The following is a 22309-nucleotide window of genomic DNA, read 5'->3' as shown; positions in this document are numbered from 1 at the left end:
AAGTTGGAAGCACAAAATTGTCTAGAATGTAATTGTATGCTGTAGCGTTACGATTTCTCTTCATTGGAACTAAGGGTCCTAACCCCAACAATGAAAAACAGCCCCAGACCATTATTCCTCCTCTAACAAACTTTAGAAGGCTTTTATAAAAACATTTGATTGATTGATTGATACAGTTGGCACTATGCATTCAGGCAGGTAGCGTTTTCCTGGAACCTGCCAAACCCAGATTCGTCCGTCGGACTGCCAGATGGTGATTCATCACTCCAGAGAACGCGTTTCCACTGTTCCATAGTCCAATGGTGCTGAGCTTTACATCTCTCCAGCCGACTCTTGGCTTTGCGCATGGTGATCTTAGGCTTGTGTGAGGCTGCTCGGCCATGGAAACCCATTTCATGAAGCTCCCGACAAACTGTTCTTGTGCTGACGTTGCTTCCAGAGGCAGTTTGGAACTCGGTAGTGAGTGTTGCAACCGAGGACTACGCTACGCTCTTCAGCACCTCGGCGGTCTCGTTCTGTAAGCTTGTGTGGCCTACCACTTCGCGGCTGAGCCGTTGTTGCTCCTAGACGTTTCCACTTCACAATAACAACACTTCAAGTTGTCCAGGGCAGCTCTAGCAGGGCAGAATTTTGACGAACTGACTTGTTGGAAAGGTGGCGGTGCCACGTCAAAAGTCACTGAGCTCTTCAGTAAAGCCATTCTACTGCCAATGTTTGTCTATGGAGATTACATGGCTGTGTTCTCGATTTTATACACCTGTCAGCAGCGGGTGTGGCTGAAATAGCCAAATCCACTAAGTGGAAGGGGTGTCCACATACTTTTGTGTATATATAGTGTATCGTACATTCTCCTACATTTCAGGTTGGCAACACCGGGAACCCAAACATGAGAAGAAAACTGTACTATTAATAACAGCAACTATGTCCCGTTTTCTTTGACGTTACCAACAACAGTAGCCTGCCTCTGACTTGACCAGAAACTTGCCTGAACTGGTGTGTAAATTCATCAATATAACACCATCCTACATCTTTTGACCATGGGGGGGTTTATTAATGTAATGCATTATACTCATGCACAATTAATAAAAAGGATACTATATAATAACTATTGGTACCATTTAATATAATTGTGCGTTACCATGGTGGAATGCGGGGCGGCAGGGTAGCCTAGTGGTTAGAGCGTTGGACCAGTAACCGGAAGGTTGCAAGTTCAAATCCCCGAGCTGACAAGGTACAAATCTGTCGTTCTGCCCCTGAACAGGCAGTTGACCCACTGTTCCTCGGCCGTCATTGAAAATAAGAATTTGTTCTTAACTGACTTGCCTAGTTAAATAAAGGTACAATTTAAAAAAAAAATGCACAATGCAGGTTAAAACCATGGTATTTCCATGATCCACGTCTATACCATGGTATAAATGATGCAATACCATGGTAATAGTTAGGTACAATTACAGTACCTCAGTATTATCATTATACTTCAAAGCTAAAACCGTGGTATATTTCCTTGATTCAGACTACACCATGGTATAAGTGAAAGTACCACCACGGTACATTTTTGTAAGGGATTTTCCTTGACACCCAAAAGTACTTGTTACATTTTGAATACTTAGCCAGAACAGGAAAAGGGTCCAATTCAGGCACTAAACAGAACATCCCTGGTCATCCCTACTGATCTGGTGGACTCACTAAACAGAGAACATCCCTGGTCCTCCCTACTGCCTCTGATCTGGTGGACTCACTAAACAGAGAACATCCCTGGTCCTCCCTACTGCCTCTGATCTGGTGGACTCACTAAACAGAGAACATCCCTGGTCCTCCCTACTGCCTCTGATCTGGTGGACTCACTAAACAGAGAACATCCCTGGTCATCCCTACTGCCTCTGATCTGGTGGACTCACTAAACAGAGAACATCCCTGGTCATCCCTACTATCTCTGATCTGGAGGACTCACTAAACAGAGAACATCCCTGGTCCTCCCTACTGCCTCTGATATGGTGGACTCACTAAACAGAGAACATCCCTGGTCATCCCTACTGCCTCTGATCTGGTGGACTCACTAAACAGAGAACATCCCTGGTCATCCCTACTGCCTCTGATCTGGGGGACTCACTAAACAGAGAACATCCCTGGTCAACCCTACTGCCTCTGATCTGGGGGACTCACTAAACAGAGAACATCCCTGGTCATCCCTACTGCCTCGGATCTGGAGGACTCACTAAACAGAGGACATCCCTGGTCATCCCTACTGCCTCTCATCTGGGGGACTCACTAAACAGAGAACATCCCTGGTCATCCCTACTGCCTCGGATCTGGAGGACTCACTAAACAGAGAACATCCCTGGTCATCCCTACTGCCTCGGATCTGGAGGACTCACTAAACAGAGGACATCCCTGGTCATCCCTACTGCCTCTCATCTGGGGGACTCACTAAACAGAGAACATCCCTGGTCATCCCTACTGCCTCTGATCTGGTGGACTCACTAAACAGAGAACATCCCTGGTCATCCCTACTGCCTCGGATCTGGTGGACTCACTAAACAGAGAACATCCCTGGTCATTCCTACTGATCTGGTGGACTCACTAAACAGAGAACATCCCTGGTCATCCCTACTGCCTCTGATCTGGTGGACTCACTAAACAGAGAACATCCCTGGTCATTCCTACTGATCTGGTGGACTCACTAAACAGAGAACATCCCTGGTCATTCCTACTGATCTGGTGGACTCATGAAACAGAGAACATCCCTGGAAAACCTCCATGGAAATATCTTATAGTCCAGGATTAAGATTAATCTGTTTCCAGAAGACCGCCCTATAGTATAATGTTCAGCTACTGTACGTGTCAGCTGTGTATACTGTCAGTGGAGGCTGCTGAGGGGAGGACGACTCATAGTAATTTCTGCAAAGGAGCGAATGGAATGACATCAAACACATGGAAACCATATGTTTGATGTTGTGGATACCTTTCCACCTACCTCCCCAATTAAGGTACCACCATCCTCCTGTGCTGTCTATATTAGAATCAGAGTGAGGTAGTCTGGGTCATCATATTCTGATTGGTTGAGATGAGCAGTGGCAGTAAAGAGGTCTGTTTGGTTGAGATGAGCAGTGGCAGTAAAGAGGTCTGATTGGTTGAGATGAGCAGTGGCAGTAAAGAGGTCTGATTGGTTGAGATGAGCAGTGGCAGTAAAGAGGTCTGTTTGGTTGAGATGAGCAGTGGCAGTAAAGAGGTCTGATTGGTTGAGATGAGCAGTGGCAGTAAAGAGGTCTGATTGGTTGAGATGAGCAGTGGCAGTAAAGAGGTCTGATTGGTTGAGATGAGCAGTGGCAGTAAAGAGGTCTGATTGGTTGAGATGAGCAGTGCCAGTAAAGAGGTCTGATTGGTTGAGATGAGCAGTGGCAGTAAAGAGGTCTGTTTGGTTGAGATGAGCAGTGGCAGTAAAGAGGTCTGATTGGTTGAGATGAGCAGTCGCAGTAAAGAGGTCTGATTGGTTGAGATGAGCAGTGGCAGTAAAGAGGTCTGATTGGTTGAGATGAGCAGTGGCAGTAAAGAGGTCTGATTGGTTGAGATGAGCAGTGGCAGTAAAGAGGTCTGATTGGTTGAGATGAGCAGTGGCAGTGGCAGTAAAGAGGTCTGATTGGTTGAGATGAGCAGTGGCAGTAAAGAGGTCTGATTGGTTGAGATGAGCAGTGGCAGTAAACAGGTCTGATTGGTTGAGATGAGCAGTGGCAGTAAAGAGGTCTGATTGGTTGAGATGAGCAGTGGCAGTAAAGAGGTCTGATTGGTTGAGATGAGCAGTGGCAGTAAAGAGGTCTGATTGGTTGAGATGAGCAGTGGCAGTAAACAGGTCTGATTGGTTGAGATGAGCAGTGGCAGTAAACAGGTCTGATTGGTTGAGATGAGCAGTGGCAGTAAAGAGGTCTGATTGGTTGAGATGAGCAGTAGCAGTAAAGAGGTCTGATTGGTTGAGATGAGCAGTGGCAGTAAACAGGTCTGATTGGTTGAGATGAGCAGTGGCAGTAAAGAGGTCTGATTGGTTGAGATGAGCAGTGGCAGTAAAGAGGTCTGATTGGTTGAGATGAGCAGTGGCAGTAAAGAGGTCTGATTGGTTGAGATGAGCAGTGGCAGTAAAGAGGTCTGATTGGTTGAGATGAGCAGTGGCAGTAAAGAGGTCTGATTGGTTGAGATGAGCAGTGGCAGTAAAGAGGTCTGATTGGTTGAGATGAGCAGTGGCAGTAAAGAGGTCTGATTGGTTGAGATGAGCAGTGGCAGTAAAGAGGTCTGATTGGTTGAGATGAGCAGTGGCAGTAAAGAGGTCTGATTGGTTGAGATGAGCAGTGGCAGTAAAGAGGTCTGATTGGTTGAGATGAGCAGTGGCTACACCTGGGTATCAAGGTCAGAGAGAGATAGAGAGAGGGGGAGAGAGGGAAAGGGGGAGGGGATAAAGAGAGGGAAATGAGAGGGGATATAGAGAGGGGGAGGGAGAGAGAGGGGAAAGGGAGAGAGGGAGGAGAGAGAGGTGGGAGAGAGGGAAACGGGGGAGGGGATATAGAGAGGGAGAGGGAGGACAGAGAGGGGGAGTAAGAGAGGGGGAGAGAGAGGGAAAGGGGGAGAGAGCGTTGGAGAATCCAATCATTTCATCTGTTAAGTGATTGTGTGTTAAAGGTAGACTCAGCGATTTGACATAGATACAGAACGTAAACAGAATAGTGGGTACATTTCTGCAACAACGAAGAGCGTTGAAGCACGAGGCTCAACTTCTTTACTGTTTTGGTCCCCTGGCTATCAGGCTGTAACAGTGTGAACAGAACCCATGCACCTGCACAGATACGGGCTGTGTGAGAGTGAAGTCTTGCATCTTGCTCCTTTCAATATCTGCGGTTTTTCTCGTAGCAAAATATTGAAAGGATTATAGCTTTAATTAATTGGCTAAAATAGCGGTATCCGATGCAATAATCCCGATCGCTCCTGTTTTAAGCAAACAGATTGTCTGTGAGTGAGGCTGTGTGTTGGGCCAGCCATCATCAGCTGATGAGACTAATAAATTCTAGGCAGCTCACAACCACACGCATGCATACACACACACACAGCCCACCCACCCCCTCCCTTCCTGCACACACAGTCTATTATTCTGCATTCTCCCCCGCTCCATCCCGCCCTCCCCAGGGTTGCTAAGGCCCTCCTCATCCACCCTGGTATCCAGGATACGGAGACACACTCAACATCCAGATTGGTTGCTCGCTGTAGGGAGGTGAATGTATGGTTGTGTGGATCCAGGCAGACCTCGGCACCATTTTAGCATGAGAGAGAGAGAGAGAGAGAGAGAGAGAGAGAGAGAGAGAGAGAGAGAGAGAGAGAGAGAGAGAGAGAGAGAGAGAGAGCATTGGCTTTGTCATTCTTTCTAATAAAGCTAATGTGAAAAAAGAAAAGGGTTGCCATGTTAGAGGGGCGCTGTGTGGACGTAACGAAGATACGGGGAAAGACAGAAGAGGACGGGGGAGGAGAAAAACTAAATGAATGTAATAAGAAAGCTGCAGCTCTACCTCACATCCTGAAGACTCAGAGAGGAAGAGAGAGGACGTGGAAAACAGAGGGAGGGAGAGAGAAGAGGGGAGTGCTCAGACACAGGCGGTGAGGCTTCGCGGTGAAGCGGTAGGAGGGGGAGAGTGGCGTAGAGGAAGAGAGAGGCGGAAGACAGGCCGGCGGGGTAGTAGTGAAGGAGGAGAAGAAGAGGGGGAGGGGTGAGGGCCCAGCCGGGGCCTATGTCATGGCTCGCGGCGGTGGCGCTCACCGTACCCGGCAGCGTTTGGGCATCCTCAACACCGTGCTACGCTGCAACCTCCACCGCGAGACTCAGAAGGTGGTGGTCTTCATGATCATGATGTTGCTCGTCGTCATCAACGTAGTGCTCATGTTCCTCCTGGCTTTCCAGTAGACAGACACACTCACACACACACCATCAACCAAGGAAGAGAGAGAGAGGAGGAAGATAGGGGGAGGAGAGAGGGAGGTGGAGATCCCCCTGGTGTGGATGGGAGCCCAGGATAAGAGGAGGTGATCACAGGTAAAGCAAACCGATGGATGATCTAGACTGGTGATGCTTAGCCCAGCACAAACACAGTTCAGGGGTTATATGATAGGAACTGCTTAGTCCAGCACCAACACAGCTCATGTGTGAGGGACGGGTTAGTCCAGCACCAACACAGCTCATGTGTGAGGGACGGGTTAGTCCAGCACCAACACAGCTCATGTGTGAGGGACGGGTTAGCTAGCACCAACACAGCTCATGTGTGAGGGACGGGTTAGCTAGCACCAACACAGCTCATGTGTGAGGGACGGGTTAGCTAGCACCAACACAGCTCATGTGTGAGGGACGGGTTAGCTAGCACCAACACAGCTCATGTGTGAGGGACGGGTTAGCTAGCACCAACACAGCTCATGTGTGAGGGACAACAGCACCAACACAGCTCATGTGTGAGGGATGGGTTAGCTAGCACCAACACAGCTCATGTGTGAGGGACGGGTTAGCTAGCACCAACACAGCTCATGTGTGAGGGACGGGTTAGCTAGCACCAACACAGCTCATGTGTGAGGGACGGGTTAGCTAGCTTGCACCACGGGGGTTGTTGACATCATGAAATACTCTGCCCTGTACGTGTTGTACATGTCTGGTACATAGTTAAATGTTTTTCTATGTTGTGAATAGAAAGTGTGGGAGAAGAAGAACACATTGCAAACTGCTGGGGTGTGTTCTATTATTTGTGTAATCTTCCAAGATGGCGTAGCAGTCGGACGTGTGTTTTGTCTTGTCCCGTCCTGTCTGGTGTAAATATAGTGTAAATATAGTTTTCCTCGTTTTTTTTCTTTTTCTGTATATATTTCGTACATATTTTAATCTCACTTTCCAACTACAGGCTGAATATACTCTCCTGCAACCCGCATCACCCAATGTGGTACGGATCTGCTCTTTCTATACTTTAGAACCGGAACCCTCATCAGAAGCTAGCCAGCTAGCTAGCTACTAGCTAGTAGCTAGCCACTGCTAGCGGTCTTCAAAGCTAACTAGGACACCAGCGCGACATCAACCCAGAGCATATGAGACTGCTTTTTCTCTACCACATCTCCGGATTCCTACTGCAAGCTCTGAACCTTTACACCGGATCATCGCAACTAGCTAACTGCAATCCGAGTGGCTACTCCTGGCTAACGTCTCTGTCCCAGAGCAAGCACCAGTTAGCCTTGAGCTAGCCTCGAGCTAAGCCCATCTCCCGACTAGCCGAAGAGGTCCAACAATACCTATTTTGCCAATTGGCCTGGACCCTCTACTGCCGACACGGAGCCCCGCCGATCCATCACGACTGGTCCACCGACATAATCGTCCGAGGTGGTTTCAACAGGCTTTTCCGCTGCGACATCACCAAAGATCCATCTGCTGGCCAAGGCCCGCGAGCTTTCTGAATCGCCGTGTCTCCAGCTCACCTAGCGTACTAGAGCACCTGTAGCATACTCCTGGGCTACAATTACCCGGGCCCACGACCGGTCTGTCGATGTCACCGCATGAAGAGGAATAAACAGACTCACCCCATCGCGACGTCCCCCAAAGGTTAACTCTCTAGCCCTCGCTATCTCCCTGCTTGCTAATTCGGCCTGCTAACGGCTGGCTTGTCAAGCTCCGGTCCGCTAACTGCTACCTTGTCTAGCTCGGGCCTACGAACTGTTAGCTTGTTAGCACAGGCCTGCTAACCGTCTGAACCACCGCGTCCCAATCACTCTCTGACCCCATTTACTTTCTATCTCTTTTTGATTTTTAATTTGTTTATACCTTCCGGAAACCTGCCTCACCCAATGTGATACGGAATCGCTATTGTAAGTCGCTCTGGATAAGAGCGTCTGCTAAATGACTTAAATGCTATTACTTTTAATTTAATTTTTATTTTTATGACACACTCAAGAACCTCCAGACGCTAACCAGCTAACTAGCTACAAGCTATTTAGTCATTGTTAGTTTTTAAAACCTGGATAACACTCGCCAGCCCATCTTCCCTGCCCATCCACCGCTGCCCCCTGGACACTGATCTCTTGGCTACATAGCTGACGCACGCTGGACTGTCCATTAATCACGGTACTCCATTCTGCTTGTTTGTTTTACCTGTCGGCCCGTTGCCTAGTCAACGCCATTTTACCTGCTGTTTGTTGTGCTAGCGGATTAGCCTCGCCTACTGTTTTTAGCTAGCTTTCCAAATTCAACACCTGTGATTACTGTATGCCTCGCTGTATGTCTCTCTCAGATGTCAATATGCCTTGTATACTGTTGTTCAGGTTAGTTATCATTGTTTTAGTTCACAATGGAGCCCCTAGATCCACTCTGCATACCCCTGTTACCTCCTTTGTCCCACCTCCCACACATGCGGTGACCTCACCCATTACAACCAGCATGTCCAGAGATACAACCTCTCTCATCATCACCCAGTGCCTGGGCTTACCTCCGCTGTACCCGCACCCCACCATACCCCTGTCTGCGCATTATGCCCTGAATATATTCTACCATGCCCAGAAACCTGCTCCTCTTATCCTCTGCCCCCAACGCTCTAGGCGACCAGTTTTGATAGCCTTTAGCCGCACCCTCATACTACTCCTTCTCTGTTCCGCGGGTGATGTGGAGGTAAACCCAGGCCCTGCATGTCCCCAGGTACCCTCATTTGTTGACTTCTGTGATCGAAAAGCCTTGGTTTTATGCATGTCAACATCAGAAGCCTCCTCCCTAAGTTTGTTTTACTCACTGCTTTAGCACACACTGCTAACCCTGATGTCCTTGCCGTGTCTGAATCCTGGCTCAGGAAGGCCACCAAAAATTCAGAGATTTCCATACCCAACTATAACATCTTCCGTCAAGATAGAACTGCCAAAGGGGGCGGAGTTGCAGTCTACTGCAGAGATAGCCTGCAAAGTAATGTCATACTTTCCAGGTCCATACCCAAACAGTTCGAACTACTAATTTTGAAAATTACTCTCTCCAGAAATAAGTCTCTCACTGTTGCCGCCTGCTACCGACCACCCTCAGCTCCCAGCTGTGCCCTGGACACCATTTGTGAATTGATCGCCCCCCATCTAGCTTCAGAGTTTGTTCTGTTAGGTGACCTAAACTGGGATATGCTTAACACCCCGGCAGTCCTACAATGTAAGCTAGATGCCCTCAATCTCACTCAAATCATCAAGGAACCCACCAGGTACAACCCTAACTCTGTAAACAAGGGCACCCTCATAGACGTCATCCTGACCAACTGGCCCTCCAAATACACCTCCGCTGTCTTCAACCAGGATCTCAGCGATCACTGCCTCATTGCCTGTATCCGCCACGGAGCCGCAGTCAAACGACCACCCCTCATCACTGTCAAACGCTCCCTAAAACACTTCTGTGAGCAGGCCTTTCTAATCGACCTGGCCCGGGTATCCTGGAAGGACATTGACCTCATCCCGTCAGTTGAGGATGCCTGGTCATTCTTTAAAAGTAACTTCCTCACCATTTTAGATAAGCATGCTCCGTTCAAAAAATGCAGAACCAAGAACAGATACAGCCCTTGGTTCACTCCAGACCTGACTGCCCTCGACCAGCACAAAAACATCCTGTGGCGGACTGCAATAGCATCGAATAGCCCCGTGATATGCAACTGTTCAGGGAAGTCAGGAACCAATACACGCAGTCAGTCAGGAAAGCTAAGGCCAGCTTCTTCAGGCAGAAGTTTGCATCCTGTAGCTCCAACTCCAAAAAGTTCTGGGACACTGTGAAGTCCATGGAGAACAAGAGCACCTCCTCCCAGCTGCCCACTGCACTGAGGCTAGGTAACACGGTCTCCACCGATAAATCCATGATTATCGAAAACTTCAATAAGCACTTCTCAACGGCTGGCCATGCCTTCCGCCTGGCTACTCCAACCTCGGCCAACAGCTCCACCCCCCCCCCGCAGCTCCTCGCCCAAGCCTCTCCAGGTTCTCCTTTACCCAAATCCAGATAGCAGATGTTCTGAAAAAGCTGCAAAACCTGGATCCGTACAAATCAGCTGGGCTTGACAATCTGGACCCTCTATTTCTGAAACTATCTGCCGCCATTGTCGCAACCCCTATTACCAGCCTGTTCAACCTCTCTTTCATATCGTCTGAGATCCCCAAGGATTGGAAAGCTGCCGCAGTCATCCCCCTCTTCAAAGGGGGGAGACACCCTGGACCCAAACTGCTATAGACCTATATCCATCCTGCCCTGCCTATCTAAGGTCTTCGAAAGCCAAGTCAACAAACAGGTCACTGACCATCTCGAATCCCACCGTACCTTCTCCGCTGTGCAATCTGGTTTCCGAGCCGGTCACGGGTGCACCTCAGCCACACTCAAGGTACTAAACGATATCATAACCGCCATCGATAAAAGACAGTACTGTGCAGCCGTCTTCATCGACCTCGCCAAGGCTTTCGACTCTGTCAATCACCATATTCTTATCGGCAGACTCAATAGCCTCGGTTTTTCGGATGACTGCCTTGCCTGGTTCACCAATTACTTTGCAGACAGAGTTCAGTGTGTCAAATCGGAGGGCATGCTGTCCGGTCCTCTGGCAGTCTCTATGGGGGTGCCACAGGGTTCAATTCTCGGGCCGACTCTTTTCTCTGTATATATCAATGATGTTGCTCTTGCTGCGGGCGATTCCCTGATCCACCCCTACGCAGACGACACCATTCTATATACTTTCGGCCCGTCATTGGACACTGTGCTATCTAACCTCCAAACAAGCTTCAATGCCATACAGCACTCCTTCCGTGGCCTCCAACTGCTCTTAAACGCGAGTAAAACCAAATGCATGCTTTTCAACCGATCGCTGCCTGCACCCGCATGCCCGACTAGCATCACCACCCTGGATGGTTCCGACCTTGAATATGTGGACATCTATAAGTACCTAGGTGTCTGGATAGACTGCAAACTCTCCTTCCAGACTCACATCAAACATCTCCAATCGAAAATCAAATCAAGAGTCGGCTTTCTATTCCGCAACAAAGCCTCCTTCACTCACGCCGCCAAGCTTACCCTAGTAAAACTGACTATCCTACCGATCCTCGACTTCGGCGATGTCATCTACAAAATGGCTTCCAACACTCTACTCAGCAAACTGGATGCAGTCTATCACAGTGTCATCCGTTTTGTCACCAAAGCACCTTATACCACCCACCACTGCGACTTGTATGCTCTAGTCGGCTGGCCCTCGCTACATATTCGTCGCCAGACCCACTGGCTCCAGGTCATCTACAAGTCCATGCTAGGTAAAGCTCCGCCTTATCTCAGTTCACTGGTCACGATGGCAACACCCATCCGTAGCACGCGCTCCAGCAGGTGTATCTCACTGATCATCCCTAAAGCCAACACCTCATTTGGCCGCCTTTCGTTCCAGTACTCTGCTGCCTGTGACTGGAACGAACTGCAAAAATCGCTGAAGTTGGAGACATTTATCTCCCTCACCAACTTCAAACATCAGCTATCCGAGCAGCTAACTGATCGCTGCAGCTGTACATAGTCTATTGGTAAATAGCCCACCCATTTTCACCTACCTCATTCCCATACTGTTTTTATACTGTTTTTTTATTTATTTACTTTTCTGCTCTTTTGCACACCAATATCTTTACCTGTACATGACCATCTGATCATTTATCACTCCAGTGTTAATCTGCAAAATTGTATTATTCGCCTACCTCCTCATGCCTTTTGCACACATTGTATATAGACTGCCCATTTTTTTCTACTGTGTTATTGACTTGTTAATTGTTTACTCCATGTGTAACTCTGTGTTGTCTGTTCACAATGCTATGCTTTATCTTGGCCAGGTCGCAGTTGCAAATGAGAACTTGTTCTCAACTAGCCTACCTGGTTAAATAAAGGTGAAATAAAAAAATAAAAAATAAAAAGTATGTGTACTGTTTGTGTACTGTTTGTGTACTGTATGTGTACTGTATGTGTACTGTATGTGTACTGTTTGTGTACTGTTTGTGTACTGTATGTGTACTGTATGTGTACTGTTTGTGTACTGTATGTGTACTGTATGTGTGCTGTTTGTACAACTGCGACCTGGCCAAGATAAAGCAAAGCAGTGCGACAAAAACAACAACAAAGAATTACACATTAACAAACGTACAGTCAATTACACAATATAAAAAACTATGTACAGTGTGTGCAAATGTAGAAAACGAGGGAGGTAAAGGCAATAAATAGGACATGGAGGCGAAATAATTACAATTTAGCATTAATACTGGAGTGATAGATGTGCAGATGATGAAGTGCAAGTAGAGATACTGGGGTGCAACAGAGCAAGAGGATAAGTAACAGTATGGGGATGAGGTAGTTGGGTGTGCTATTTACAGATGGGCTGTGTACAGGTACAGTGATCGGTAAGTTGCTCTGACAGGTGATGCTTAAAGTTAGAGAGGGAGATATGTCTCCATCTTCAGTGATTTTTGCAATTCGTTCCAGTCATTGGCTGCAAAGGCCAATGGAAGTGTTGGCTTTAGGGATGACCAGTGAAATATACCTGCTGGACTGCGTGCTGCAGGTGGGTGTTGCTATTGTGACACGTGAGCTGAGATAAGGCGGGGCTTTACCTAGCAAAGACTCATAGATGACCTGGAGCCAGTGGGTTTGGCGACGAATATGTAGTGAGAGCCAGCCAACGAGAGCATACAGGTCGCAGTGGTGGGTGGTATATGGGGCTTTGGTGACAAAATGGATGGCACTGTGATAGACTACGTCCAGTTTGCTGAGTAGAGTGTTGGAGGCTATTTTGTAAATGACATCGCCGAAGTCGAGGATCGGTAGGATAGTCAGTTTTACGAGGGTATGTTTGGCAGCATGAGTGAAGGATGCTTTGTTGTGAAATAGGAAGCCAATTCTAGATTTAATTTTGGATTGGAGATGCTTAATGTGAGTCTGGAAGGAGATTTTACAGTGTCACCAGATACCTCGGTATTTGTAGTTGTCCACAAATTCTAGGTCAGAACCGTCCAGAGTAGTGATGTTAGTAGGGACGGGAGGGTGCGGGCAGCAATCGGTTGAAGAGCATGCATTTAGTTTTACTTGCATTTAAAAGCAGTTGGAGGCCACGTATGGAGAGTTGTATGGCATTGAAGCTCCCCTGGAGGGTTGTTAACACAGTGTCCAAAGAAGGGCCAGATATATACAGAATGGTGTCGTCTCCTTAGAGGTGGATCAGAGAATCACCAGCAGCAAGAGCGACATCATTGATATATAAAGAGAAAATAGTCTGCTCTAGAATTGAACCCTGTGGCATCCCCATAGAGACTGCCAGAGGTCCGGACAACAGGCTCTCCGATTTGACACACTGTAGTTGGTGAACCAGATGAGGCAGTCATTTGAGAAGCCAAGGTTATTGAGTCTTCCAATAAAATTTTGTTCTGTTACCTTTGCCTTGGGTACAGGAACAATGGTGGCCATCTTAACCTCTTAAGTCCACCCGACACGCATGCGTCCCATCTAGCCATCTGGAAATGCAAATGCTCTACGCTAAATGCTAATAGCACTCGTTAAAACTCAAACGTTCATTAAAACACACATGCAGGGTACTGAATTAAAGCTACACTCGTTGTGAATCCAGCCAACAAGTCAGATTTCTAAAATGCTTTTCGGCGAAAGCATGAGAAGCTATTATCTGATAGCATGCAACACCCCGAAATACCTGAAGGGGACGTAAACAAAATAATTAGCATAGCCGGCGCTACACAAAACGCAGAAATAAAATATAAAACATTCATTACCTTTGACGATCTTCTTTGTTGGCACTCCTAGATGTCCCATAAACATCACTATTGGGTCTTTTTTCAGATTAAATCGGTCCATATATACCCTAAATATCGATCTATGAAAAGTGTGTGATCCAGGAAAAAACAGCGTTTTAAAACGCAACGTCATTTTTTTAAATTAAAAAAGTCGACGATAAACTTTCACAAAACACTTCGAAATACTTTTGTAATCCAACTTTGGGTATTAGTAAACGTTAATAATCTATCAAATTGATAACGGGGCGATGTGTATTCAATAGCTCCACGTCTTAAAATCATGTTCGGAAATTTCTCCTCCAAAACATCCTGTCGGAGACCGGAAGGAATGGGCTCTCTCTTACTCGTTTGACCAAGAAACAAAGCCCAGGCAATTGACAAGACTGGCGACATCGTGTGGAAGCTGTAGGACTTGCAATCTCAGCCCCATGTAATTTGCTTTCCAATAGACAATACATGCAAGTGGCAAATTGATATATTTTCCAGTTTTCGGTGATCAGTTTTTCTTGCGCTTTTCGATGAAACACACGTTATGTTATAGTCACAGCTGTGATTTAACCAGTTTTAGAAACGTCAGAGTGTTTTCTATCCACACATACTAATCTATGCATATACTATATTCCTGGCATGAGTAGCAGGACGCTGAAATGTTGCGCGATTTTTAACAGAATGTTCGAAAAAGTAGGGGGTAGGCTTAACAGGTTGCATGTGGGGACATTAGACAGGGATAGAGAGATATTGAATATGTCCGTAAACACACCAGCCAGCTGGTCTGCGCATGCTCTGAGGACGCGGCTAGGAATGCCGTCTGGGCTGGCAGCCTTGCTAGGGGTAACACGTTTAAATGTCTTACTCACGTCAGCCACAGAGAAGGAGAGCCCACAGTCCTTGGTAGCGTGTCACGTTGGTGGCACTGTATTATCCTCAAAGCGCCAAAGAAGGTGTTTAGTTTATCTGGAATTAAGACGTTGAGGTCCGTGACGTGGCTGGTTTTCCTTTTGTAGTCCGTGCTTGTCTTGGAGCTTTGCCGTGAGGGGTGACGAGGCAGCTCAGGACAGGGACAGGTTTGAAGCTGAGGCTGGCCCATGGGGTGATGAGAGGGGCAGTACCATGGCCCAGGGCAGTAGTACCACGGCCCAGGGCAGTAGTACCACGGCCCAGGTCAGTAGTAGAACGGCCCAGGTCAGTAGTACCACGGCCCAGGTCAGTAGTACCACGGCCCAGGGCAGTAGTACCACGACCCAGGGCAGTACCACCATGGCCCAGGTCAGTAGTACCACAGCCCAGGGCAGTAGTACCACTGTGGCGAAATCTGCTCGGAGCCTTCACCGTGCGCTGCCACTTTAAGAGCGCATGAGCAGTAAGGAAGGAGGAAATAAAGAGAACTCGTTCAGCTCTTTGGGGAGGAGCTCTTGGGTGGCACGACAGTTTGATTGTGTGTGCTGTGCTGCAGAAGTTTTGTTTGTTTTCAGCGTTTGTAGTTTATAAAGTATTTAACTCAATCATCGGTGTGATCGCTTTAGATCGTGGTTGTTTTTGTTTGGGACCGCGCCCGTTATGGATCGCATGGATTAGTAGCAACATTGTTGTGAAGCTTTAACAAACAAACCAACAAACCATCGGACAGTCAGACACCGGCAGGCCTGAAGACCACAGCTAAGATTTATATTTTTCTCTCTCTTTCTCTTCCCTCTCATTCCAGTGCTTTACCCTGCAACAGACTCTCTATTTTTCAAATGCACTTCCCATTGAAGTTCATTAGAGCTGAACTATTATTTCCCTGCCAGAAGTATTTGGATGGACATTTTAGTAGGTTACTTGCAAGTTGTATATTATGTGAACTGTATTGAGGTGGGGTGTACTAATGACATGTGGCCGAGAAGACTGTGGACATTTTTAAGGCCTTTGTTGTGTTGATGAACACCCCCCGCATTCATACCCTCTGCACTCACCCACTAGAAAATAATACAGATTATTGCAAATCCTATGTTGATGACTGGGTTCGTTCTTGTATGAAGTTGCTGTTGTATTGCTCTGCCATTATTAGTATTAGTATTATTGTATGAGGTATTCTTGTTTGGGTTACCCCTGTGCTGTGATGTGGGTTTTATATGGTGTGTATTCTCTTTTCTCTCCACTGGCTATCTGGTAAACAGGCTACACTCTAGGCAGTCTCTTCTGCTGATGTGTGTGGGTCTGGTAGTGGTACTCTCTCTATTCTACTCTTTTCCTTTCGGCATGGTTAATACCTGCCTGGCGCCCGAACAAAATCTTTCTTTACCCCTCTCTAATAAATACCGCTACACCACGGCCCAGGTCAGTAGTACCACGGCCCAGGGCAGTAGTACCATGGCCCAGGGCAGTAGTACCAGGGCAGTACCACCATGGCCCAGAGCTACTGATAAGGAGTCACACAGAGAGAAGTGTCCTGTTTACATCCACCACCTGGCAGAGATGCACTCACATGAGTGTGTGTGTGTGTATGTTTGGATTCTTCCTCTGTTTTCCTTCTGTATACAAACTGGTATTGATATTCCAGTACAGCTAATACTAGAATATTATGTCTTTAACCTGGTTCACGTGATGAATATCTACTGTCAGTGAAATGAAATATTCTGTGTGTTTAGTTGTATAATGATGGCAGGACCAGTAGAGGAGAGAATAGATTTGTGGGGGCATGTCGCCTAGCAACAGGGCCATAGTCCCCCTCACCGTGATGATGGATCTATGGCAGGGAGACATAGATCATCTTAGCCCACACAATAGACATAGAAATAGACACATAGGCTAAGTGACATCATAATATGATCTATGTTTGACAGTAGAACTGGGCCTATCGAGAAAAATCTCACGATAAATTGACGGAATTAATGCGATAACGATAAATTGAACAATAAGTTTAGAACATCAATATACACCAGAGTTTTTTTTAAATGTACCCTTTTAACTAGTGCTAGCCATTGATTTTTCCATTATTAACAATAACACATATTAGTGTCATGAGTGTCCTATGAGGATCCAAATAGGTCAGATCAGGTTTGCAATTAACCAGACCCCCTCAATTTAACCAGACCCCCTCTCACTCGCAGGAACTGGTTTTAACAACTCACGGTGCCCTGTTGTAAATCAAGGTAGAACATTCAACTCTCCCTCTCCAATGTTCACCAGATGAATGTCTTTTGTTTCAACAGACCTTTTCCCGCTGTTCTAAAGTGGATACTGGAACAATATTTCCAACATAGAACATGAGGAATGGTCAGATGCGATCTATAGAACACTAACGTCATTTTGTTTGTTATTTTGTGATGTCATTAAAAATGTTATGAAGGAAATACTGTAACTTGGAAAGTATACCCACAACATGGACGAAGATTCCATCCTATGCGTGTGCACGTGATATGAAAATGATGAAAATGTTTAGGTTTGGGTTAAGAATTAACATACCAGACCAGATATACGTAGAGCTGCAGCTACACGTTAAAAATGGTCTGAACTCTGAATATCAACACGAGGTAGAGACGATAAACTCACCTCTCCGACAATCACTGGTACGGCTGATTTGCAAAGTATCTAGAAAAGTGATTTTAAGTGGGACCATTCTACTACTATTCTCAAACCATCATATTACGCTACTCTCATCACCCCACTGGGAACCATCGACACAGCTGGCTAGCACATTTTCAAAGAGGTATCTTCCAGAGCAAATGGAAGGAAAATAAACTGTCTAGTTCTGTTCAGGACTACAGGACAAGTCACCGGATACAGGACAAATACAGAGATTAACAACAGAAGACTTGTTGGAACTCTTTTGGACAATCAGAGCCTAACAAGCGTGCCGCGAAAAGGCCCAAACCCCCTTTCCAAGGCTGACCGTCTCCGAGAGAGATACACGGCTAAACAAGGCATCTCACGTAAATACATTCATGATTTCTTACTCCAAGCGGGTGGAGGTTCGTGTGCAAAGTATCGGAATACTATTAGTGAGAGTAGTTTCTAAATGTACCAACGTTGTGTTTCTCTCTCTCTCTCAAGCAGCCATGTTGTTGTCAGTCTGCTAGGGACCTGTTTTTAACGTATTAAGTGTGTATGTTTATCCTGTGTTACCCTTTAATTAGCTAGTAAATAAATAATTGAACCTATTTGTATAGTACTGCATTATAAGATCAAATCAAATGTATTTATAAAGCCCTTCGTACATCAGCTGAAATCTCAAAGTGCTGTACAGAAACTCAGCCTAAAACCCCAAACAGCAAGCAATGCAGGTGTTGAAGCACGTTGGCTCGGAAAAACTCCCTAGAGTTTGGGATGGGATGTTTGCAGATGCAAGGAGGTTACAACTGTTCAGAATGATGATTTGATACGAGGTTATGATTAATAAGTTGACTGTTTATAGATGTGATAGGTAAAGACCTTTTAGAGTTTAATTAGGGAGAGAGTAACTCTTTAAAGAACCTCTCTCGTGGTGCACCAGATCCTAATGAGTTAATCATTACATTATTAGTTTAATCGGGTAAGAATTTAAACATAATTAGTTTATAAGATAAATAAAAAAAAAACAGTCTTCAGATCAATGTTAAAGTCAAGTCACGACATTAGCAAACTTATTTCATTCACATTTCTCTATTATAGGCTACTTATCATAGTTAACGATATCAGCAAAATGCCTGTGATGAGGTCGGTGTTGATCATTTTCAGTTTATCATCCCAGCTATACTCGACAGTATAAAGGCCTAGCATATTAAGGTTAGGAGCTTACGCTTGAGGAATTACGCTGGTACGAGTTAGTTAGTTGTGGCTTTTGAGCAAGAATAAAATAATGACTTCTGTTCTGTCCACGCGATGTGCTGGTCACACTGCCCCACGCTACAGAAACAGGATATAGACTAGTGTCCTGTCCAGGGGATGTACTGGTACGTCACGCTGCCTCACACTGCAGAAACAGGAGATAGACTAGTGTCCTGTCCATGGTATGTACTGCTACATCACACTGCAGAAACAGGAAATAGGCCATTCGGACAAGGCGTACTACTATAATGCTAGTTTTGGCAAGTCGGTTATGACATCTACTTTGTGCATGACACAAGTGATTTTTCCAACAATTGTTTACGGACAGATTATTTCACTTATAATTCACTGTATCACAATTCTAGTGGGTCAGAAGTTTACATACACTAAGTTGACTGTGCCTTTAAAAAGCTTGGAAAATTCCAGAAAATTATGTAATGGCTTTAGAAGCTTCTGATAGGCTAATTATTATTATTTTTGACTTCCTTTAGTTAACTAGGCCCCTGTTCAGGGGCAGAACGACAGTTTTGTACCTTGTCAGCTCGGGGATTTGAAATTGCAACCTTTCGGTTACTAGTTGACATCATTTGAGTCAATTGGTGGTGTACCTGTGGATGTATTTCAAGGCCTTACCTTCAAACTCAGTGCCTCTTTGCTTGACATCATGGGAAAATCAAAAGAAATCAGCCAAGACCTGGTTCATACTTGGGAGCCTTTTCCAAACGCCTGAAGGTACCACGTTGATCTGTACAAACAATAGTACGCAAGTATAAACACCATGGGACCACACATCCATCATACCGCTCAGGAAGGTGAAGCGTTCTGTCTCCTAGAGATGAACGTACTTTGGTACAGAAAGTGCAAATCAATCCCAGAAAAACAGCAAAGGACCTTGTGAAGATGCTGGAGGAAACGGGTCCAAACGTATCTATATCCACAGTAAAAACGAGTCCTATATCGACATAACCTGAAAGGCCGCTCAGCAAGGAAGAACCCATTGCACCAAAACCACCATAAAAAAGCCAGACTACAGTTTGCAACTACACATGGGGACAAAGATTGCACTTTTTGGAGAAATGTCCTCTGGTCTGATGAAACAAAAATAGAACTGTTTGGCCATAATGACCATCGTAATGTTTGGAGGAAAAAGCTGGACGCTTGCAAGCCGAAGAACACTATCCCAACCGTGAAGCACGGGGGTGGCAGCATCATATTGTGGGGGTGCTTTGCTGCAGGAGGGACTGGTGCCCTTCACAAAATAGATGGCGTCATGAGGACAAAAAATTATGTGGATATATTGAAGCAACATCTCAGGACATCAGTCAGGAAGTTAAAGCTTGGTCGCAAATGGGTCTTCAGAATGGACAATAACCACAAGCATACTTCCAAAGTTGTGGAAAATAGCTTAAGGACAACAAAGTCAAGGTATTGGAGTGGCCATCACAAAGCCCTGACCTCAATCCTGTAGAAAATTTGTAGGCAGAACTGAAGAAGCGTGTGTGTGAGCAAGGAGGCCTACAAACCTGACTCAGTTCCACCAGCTCTACTGGTTCCACCAGCTCCCAGCTCTCCTGGTTCAACCAGCTCCCAGCTCTACTGGTTCCACTAGCTCCCAGCTCTACTGGTTCCACTCAGTTCAACCAGCTCCCAACTTATTGTGGGAAGCTTGTGGAAGGCTACCCGAAACTTTGCCCCGAGTTAAACAATTTAAAGGCAATGCTACCAAATACTAATTGAGTGTATGTAAACTTCTGACCGACTGGGAATGTGATGAAAGAAATAAAAGCTGAAATAAATAATTCTCTCTACTATTATTCTGACATTTCACATTCTTAAAATAAAGAGGTGATCCTAACTGACCAAAGATGGGTAATTCTTACTAGGATTAAATGTCAGGAATTGTGAAAAACTGAGTTTAACTGTATTTGGCTAAGGTGTATGTAAACTTCGACTTCAACTGTACGTGTGTGTATGTGGCAATGTGAAATATGATGACTGTTGTATATTTATCAGGCTCTTTAACTCTCTCTCTCTCTCTCATTCTCTCCACATTGATCTCTGTCAAGCCCCTCTCAGTCTCAGTGGCTTGGCTCAACAGAATCAATGCTTTCCACTCAGGACCTGACCCAGTTAGCTTAGCTAACACAGTAGCGGAAAGATGATTATGTTGTGTCTGTGCTAAAATTTAGCCTACAGAGTAGAAACATTGTTGTTACAAAGTCATAATTTCTGGGTTGAAACGACATTGTACTCCTTGTCTGTGGTGAGCAGTAGTCATGTTTCAGAGTGATGAGTTGTAGTTTAGTGATACTTGTACAACCCTATTACATCATACTGTAAATCATGCATATCTCTACTCTCTCTATCAGCCACTCTGCTTTCCAGTGAGGTTATTTATAAACTGGTTTTACAAAGTCATCCATGCTGGATGAATAACGTACAGAGGACTTCCTGACCAGGGAAACCTCCAGGGCCCCTAGTTAGCCCATAACTAGAGGTTCCTGACCAGGGAAACCTCCAGGGCCCCTAGTTAGCCCATAACTAGAGGTTCCTGACCAGGGAAACCTCCAGGGCCCCTAGTTAGCCCATAACTAGAGGTTCCTGACCAGGGAAACCTCCAGGGCCCCTAGTTAGCCCATAACTAGAGGTTCCTGACCAGGGAAACCTCCAGGGCCCCTAGTTAGCCCATAACTAGAGGTTCCTGACCAGGGAAACCTCCAGGGCCCCTAGTTAGCCCATAACTAGAGTTTTTCCTGATCAGAATTGTTTAAATTTTTTAGAAACCTTGTTTACCTTGTATTGCAATGTCGTCCATTTTTTTATTATGCCACTATGAAATCCACCCAATACTGACATGTGCTGTCCCTGTCTGTCTGTCTGTCCCCTCCCCAGCTGATTAGCGATGGCAGCTGTGTGTACGCCGAGGCGCTGTGGGACCATGTCACTATGGACGACCAGGAGCTGGGCTTCAAGGCGGGGGATGTCATTGAGGTAGTGGATGCCACCAACAAAGAGTGGTGGTGGGGACGCATTCTGGACAGTGAGGGCTGGTTCCCAGCCAGCTTCGTCCGGGTAAGAAACTAACTCTACATGTCTGTCTCTCTCTCTCTATCTCTCTCGCTCTCTCTCTCTCTCTCTCTGGAACTGAAGACAACAGAAATGAACTACTCTCTCTTATTTATCTTTGTTATATATTATTATTGCTAGGGTTGTAAGTGCTGCAGTTGTCCCCCCCAAAACATTCTGCATCTTAACTTTAGTGATCTGTTAGTGAGGATATTCTATACTAACGGTACCTTTCTCCCTGGTCCCTGTAGTTGCGTGTGAACCAGGATGAGCCTATGGAGGAGTACCTAGCCCAGCTGGAGAAGCCTGGGGCTGGGGAGAATGACCAGCCAGGCGTGGGCCTGTTTCTGGGACCAGGCCTGCCTTGTAAGGAACAGATGAGGACTAATGTCATCAATGAGATCATGATCACAGAGAGAGACTACATCAAACACCTCAAAGACATCTGTGAGGTAAGTACAGCTCAGTTCAGACTACAGCCTCTCAGTTCAGACTACAGCCTCTCAGTTCAGACTACAGCCTCTCAGTTCAGAGTACAGCCTCTCAGTTCAGAGTACAGCCTCTCAGTTCAGAGTACAGCCTCTCAGTTCAGAGTACAGCCTCTCAGTTCAGACTACAGCCTCTCAGTTCAGACTAC

At 46.1% G+C, this 22309-nt stretch overlaps 1 protein-coding gene across 2 annotated transcripts in view; it reads left to right on the top strand.

The window, feature by feature from the left end:
• The window catches only part of LOC115116640 (rho guanine nucleotide exchange factor 4-like), a 104631-nt gene that overhangs the window by 68466 nt on the left and 13856 nt on the right, over nt 1-22309 (top strand). For both annotated transcript variants that reach the window (XM_065019261.1, XM_029645132.2), the window contains 2 exons: nt 21499-21678; nt 21924-22124. In XM_065019261.1, coding sequence (XP_064875333.1) covers nt 21499-21678; nt 21924-22124 — 381 coding nt within the window. The remainder of the gene's footprint in view (nt 1-21498; nt 21679-21923; nt 22125-22309) is intronic.

Source organism: Oncorhynchus nerka, linkage group LG6, assembly GCF_034236695.1.
Source record: "Oncorhynchus nerka isolate Pitt River linkage group LG6, Oner_Uvic_2.0, whole genome shotgun sequence".
Classification (NCBI taxonomy): domain Eukaryota; kingdom Metazoa; phylum Chordata; class Actinopteri; order Salmoniformes; family Salmonidae; genus Oncorhynchus; species Oncorhynchus nerka.
This window is presented reverse-complemented; position numbering and strand designations above follow the sequence as displayed.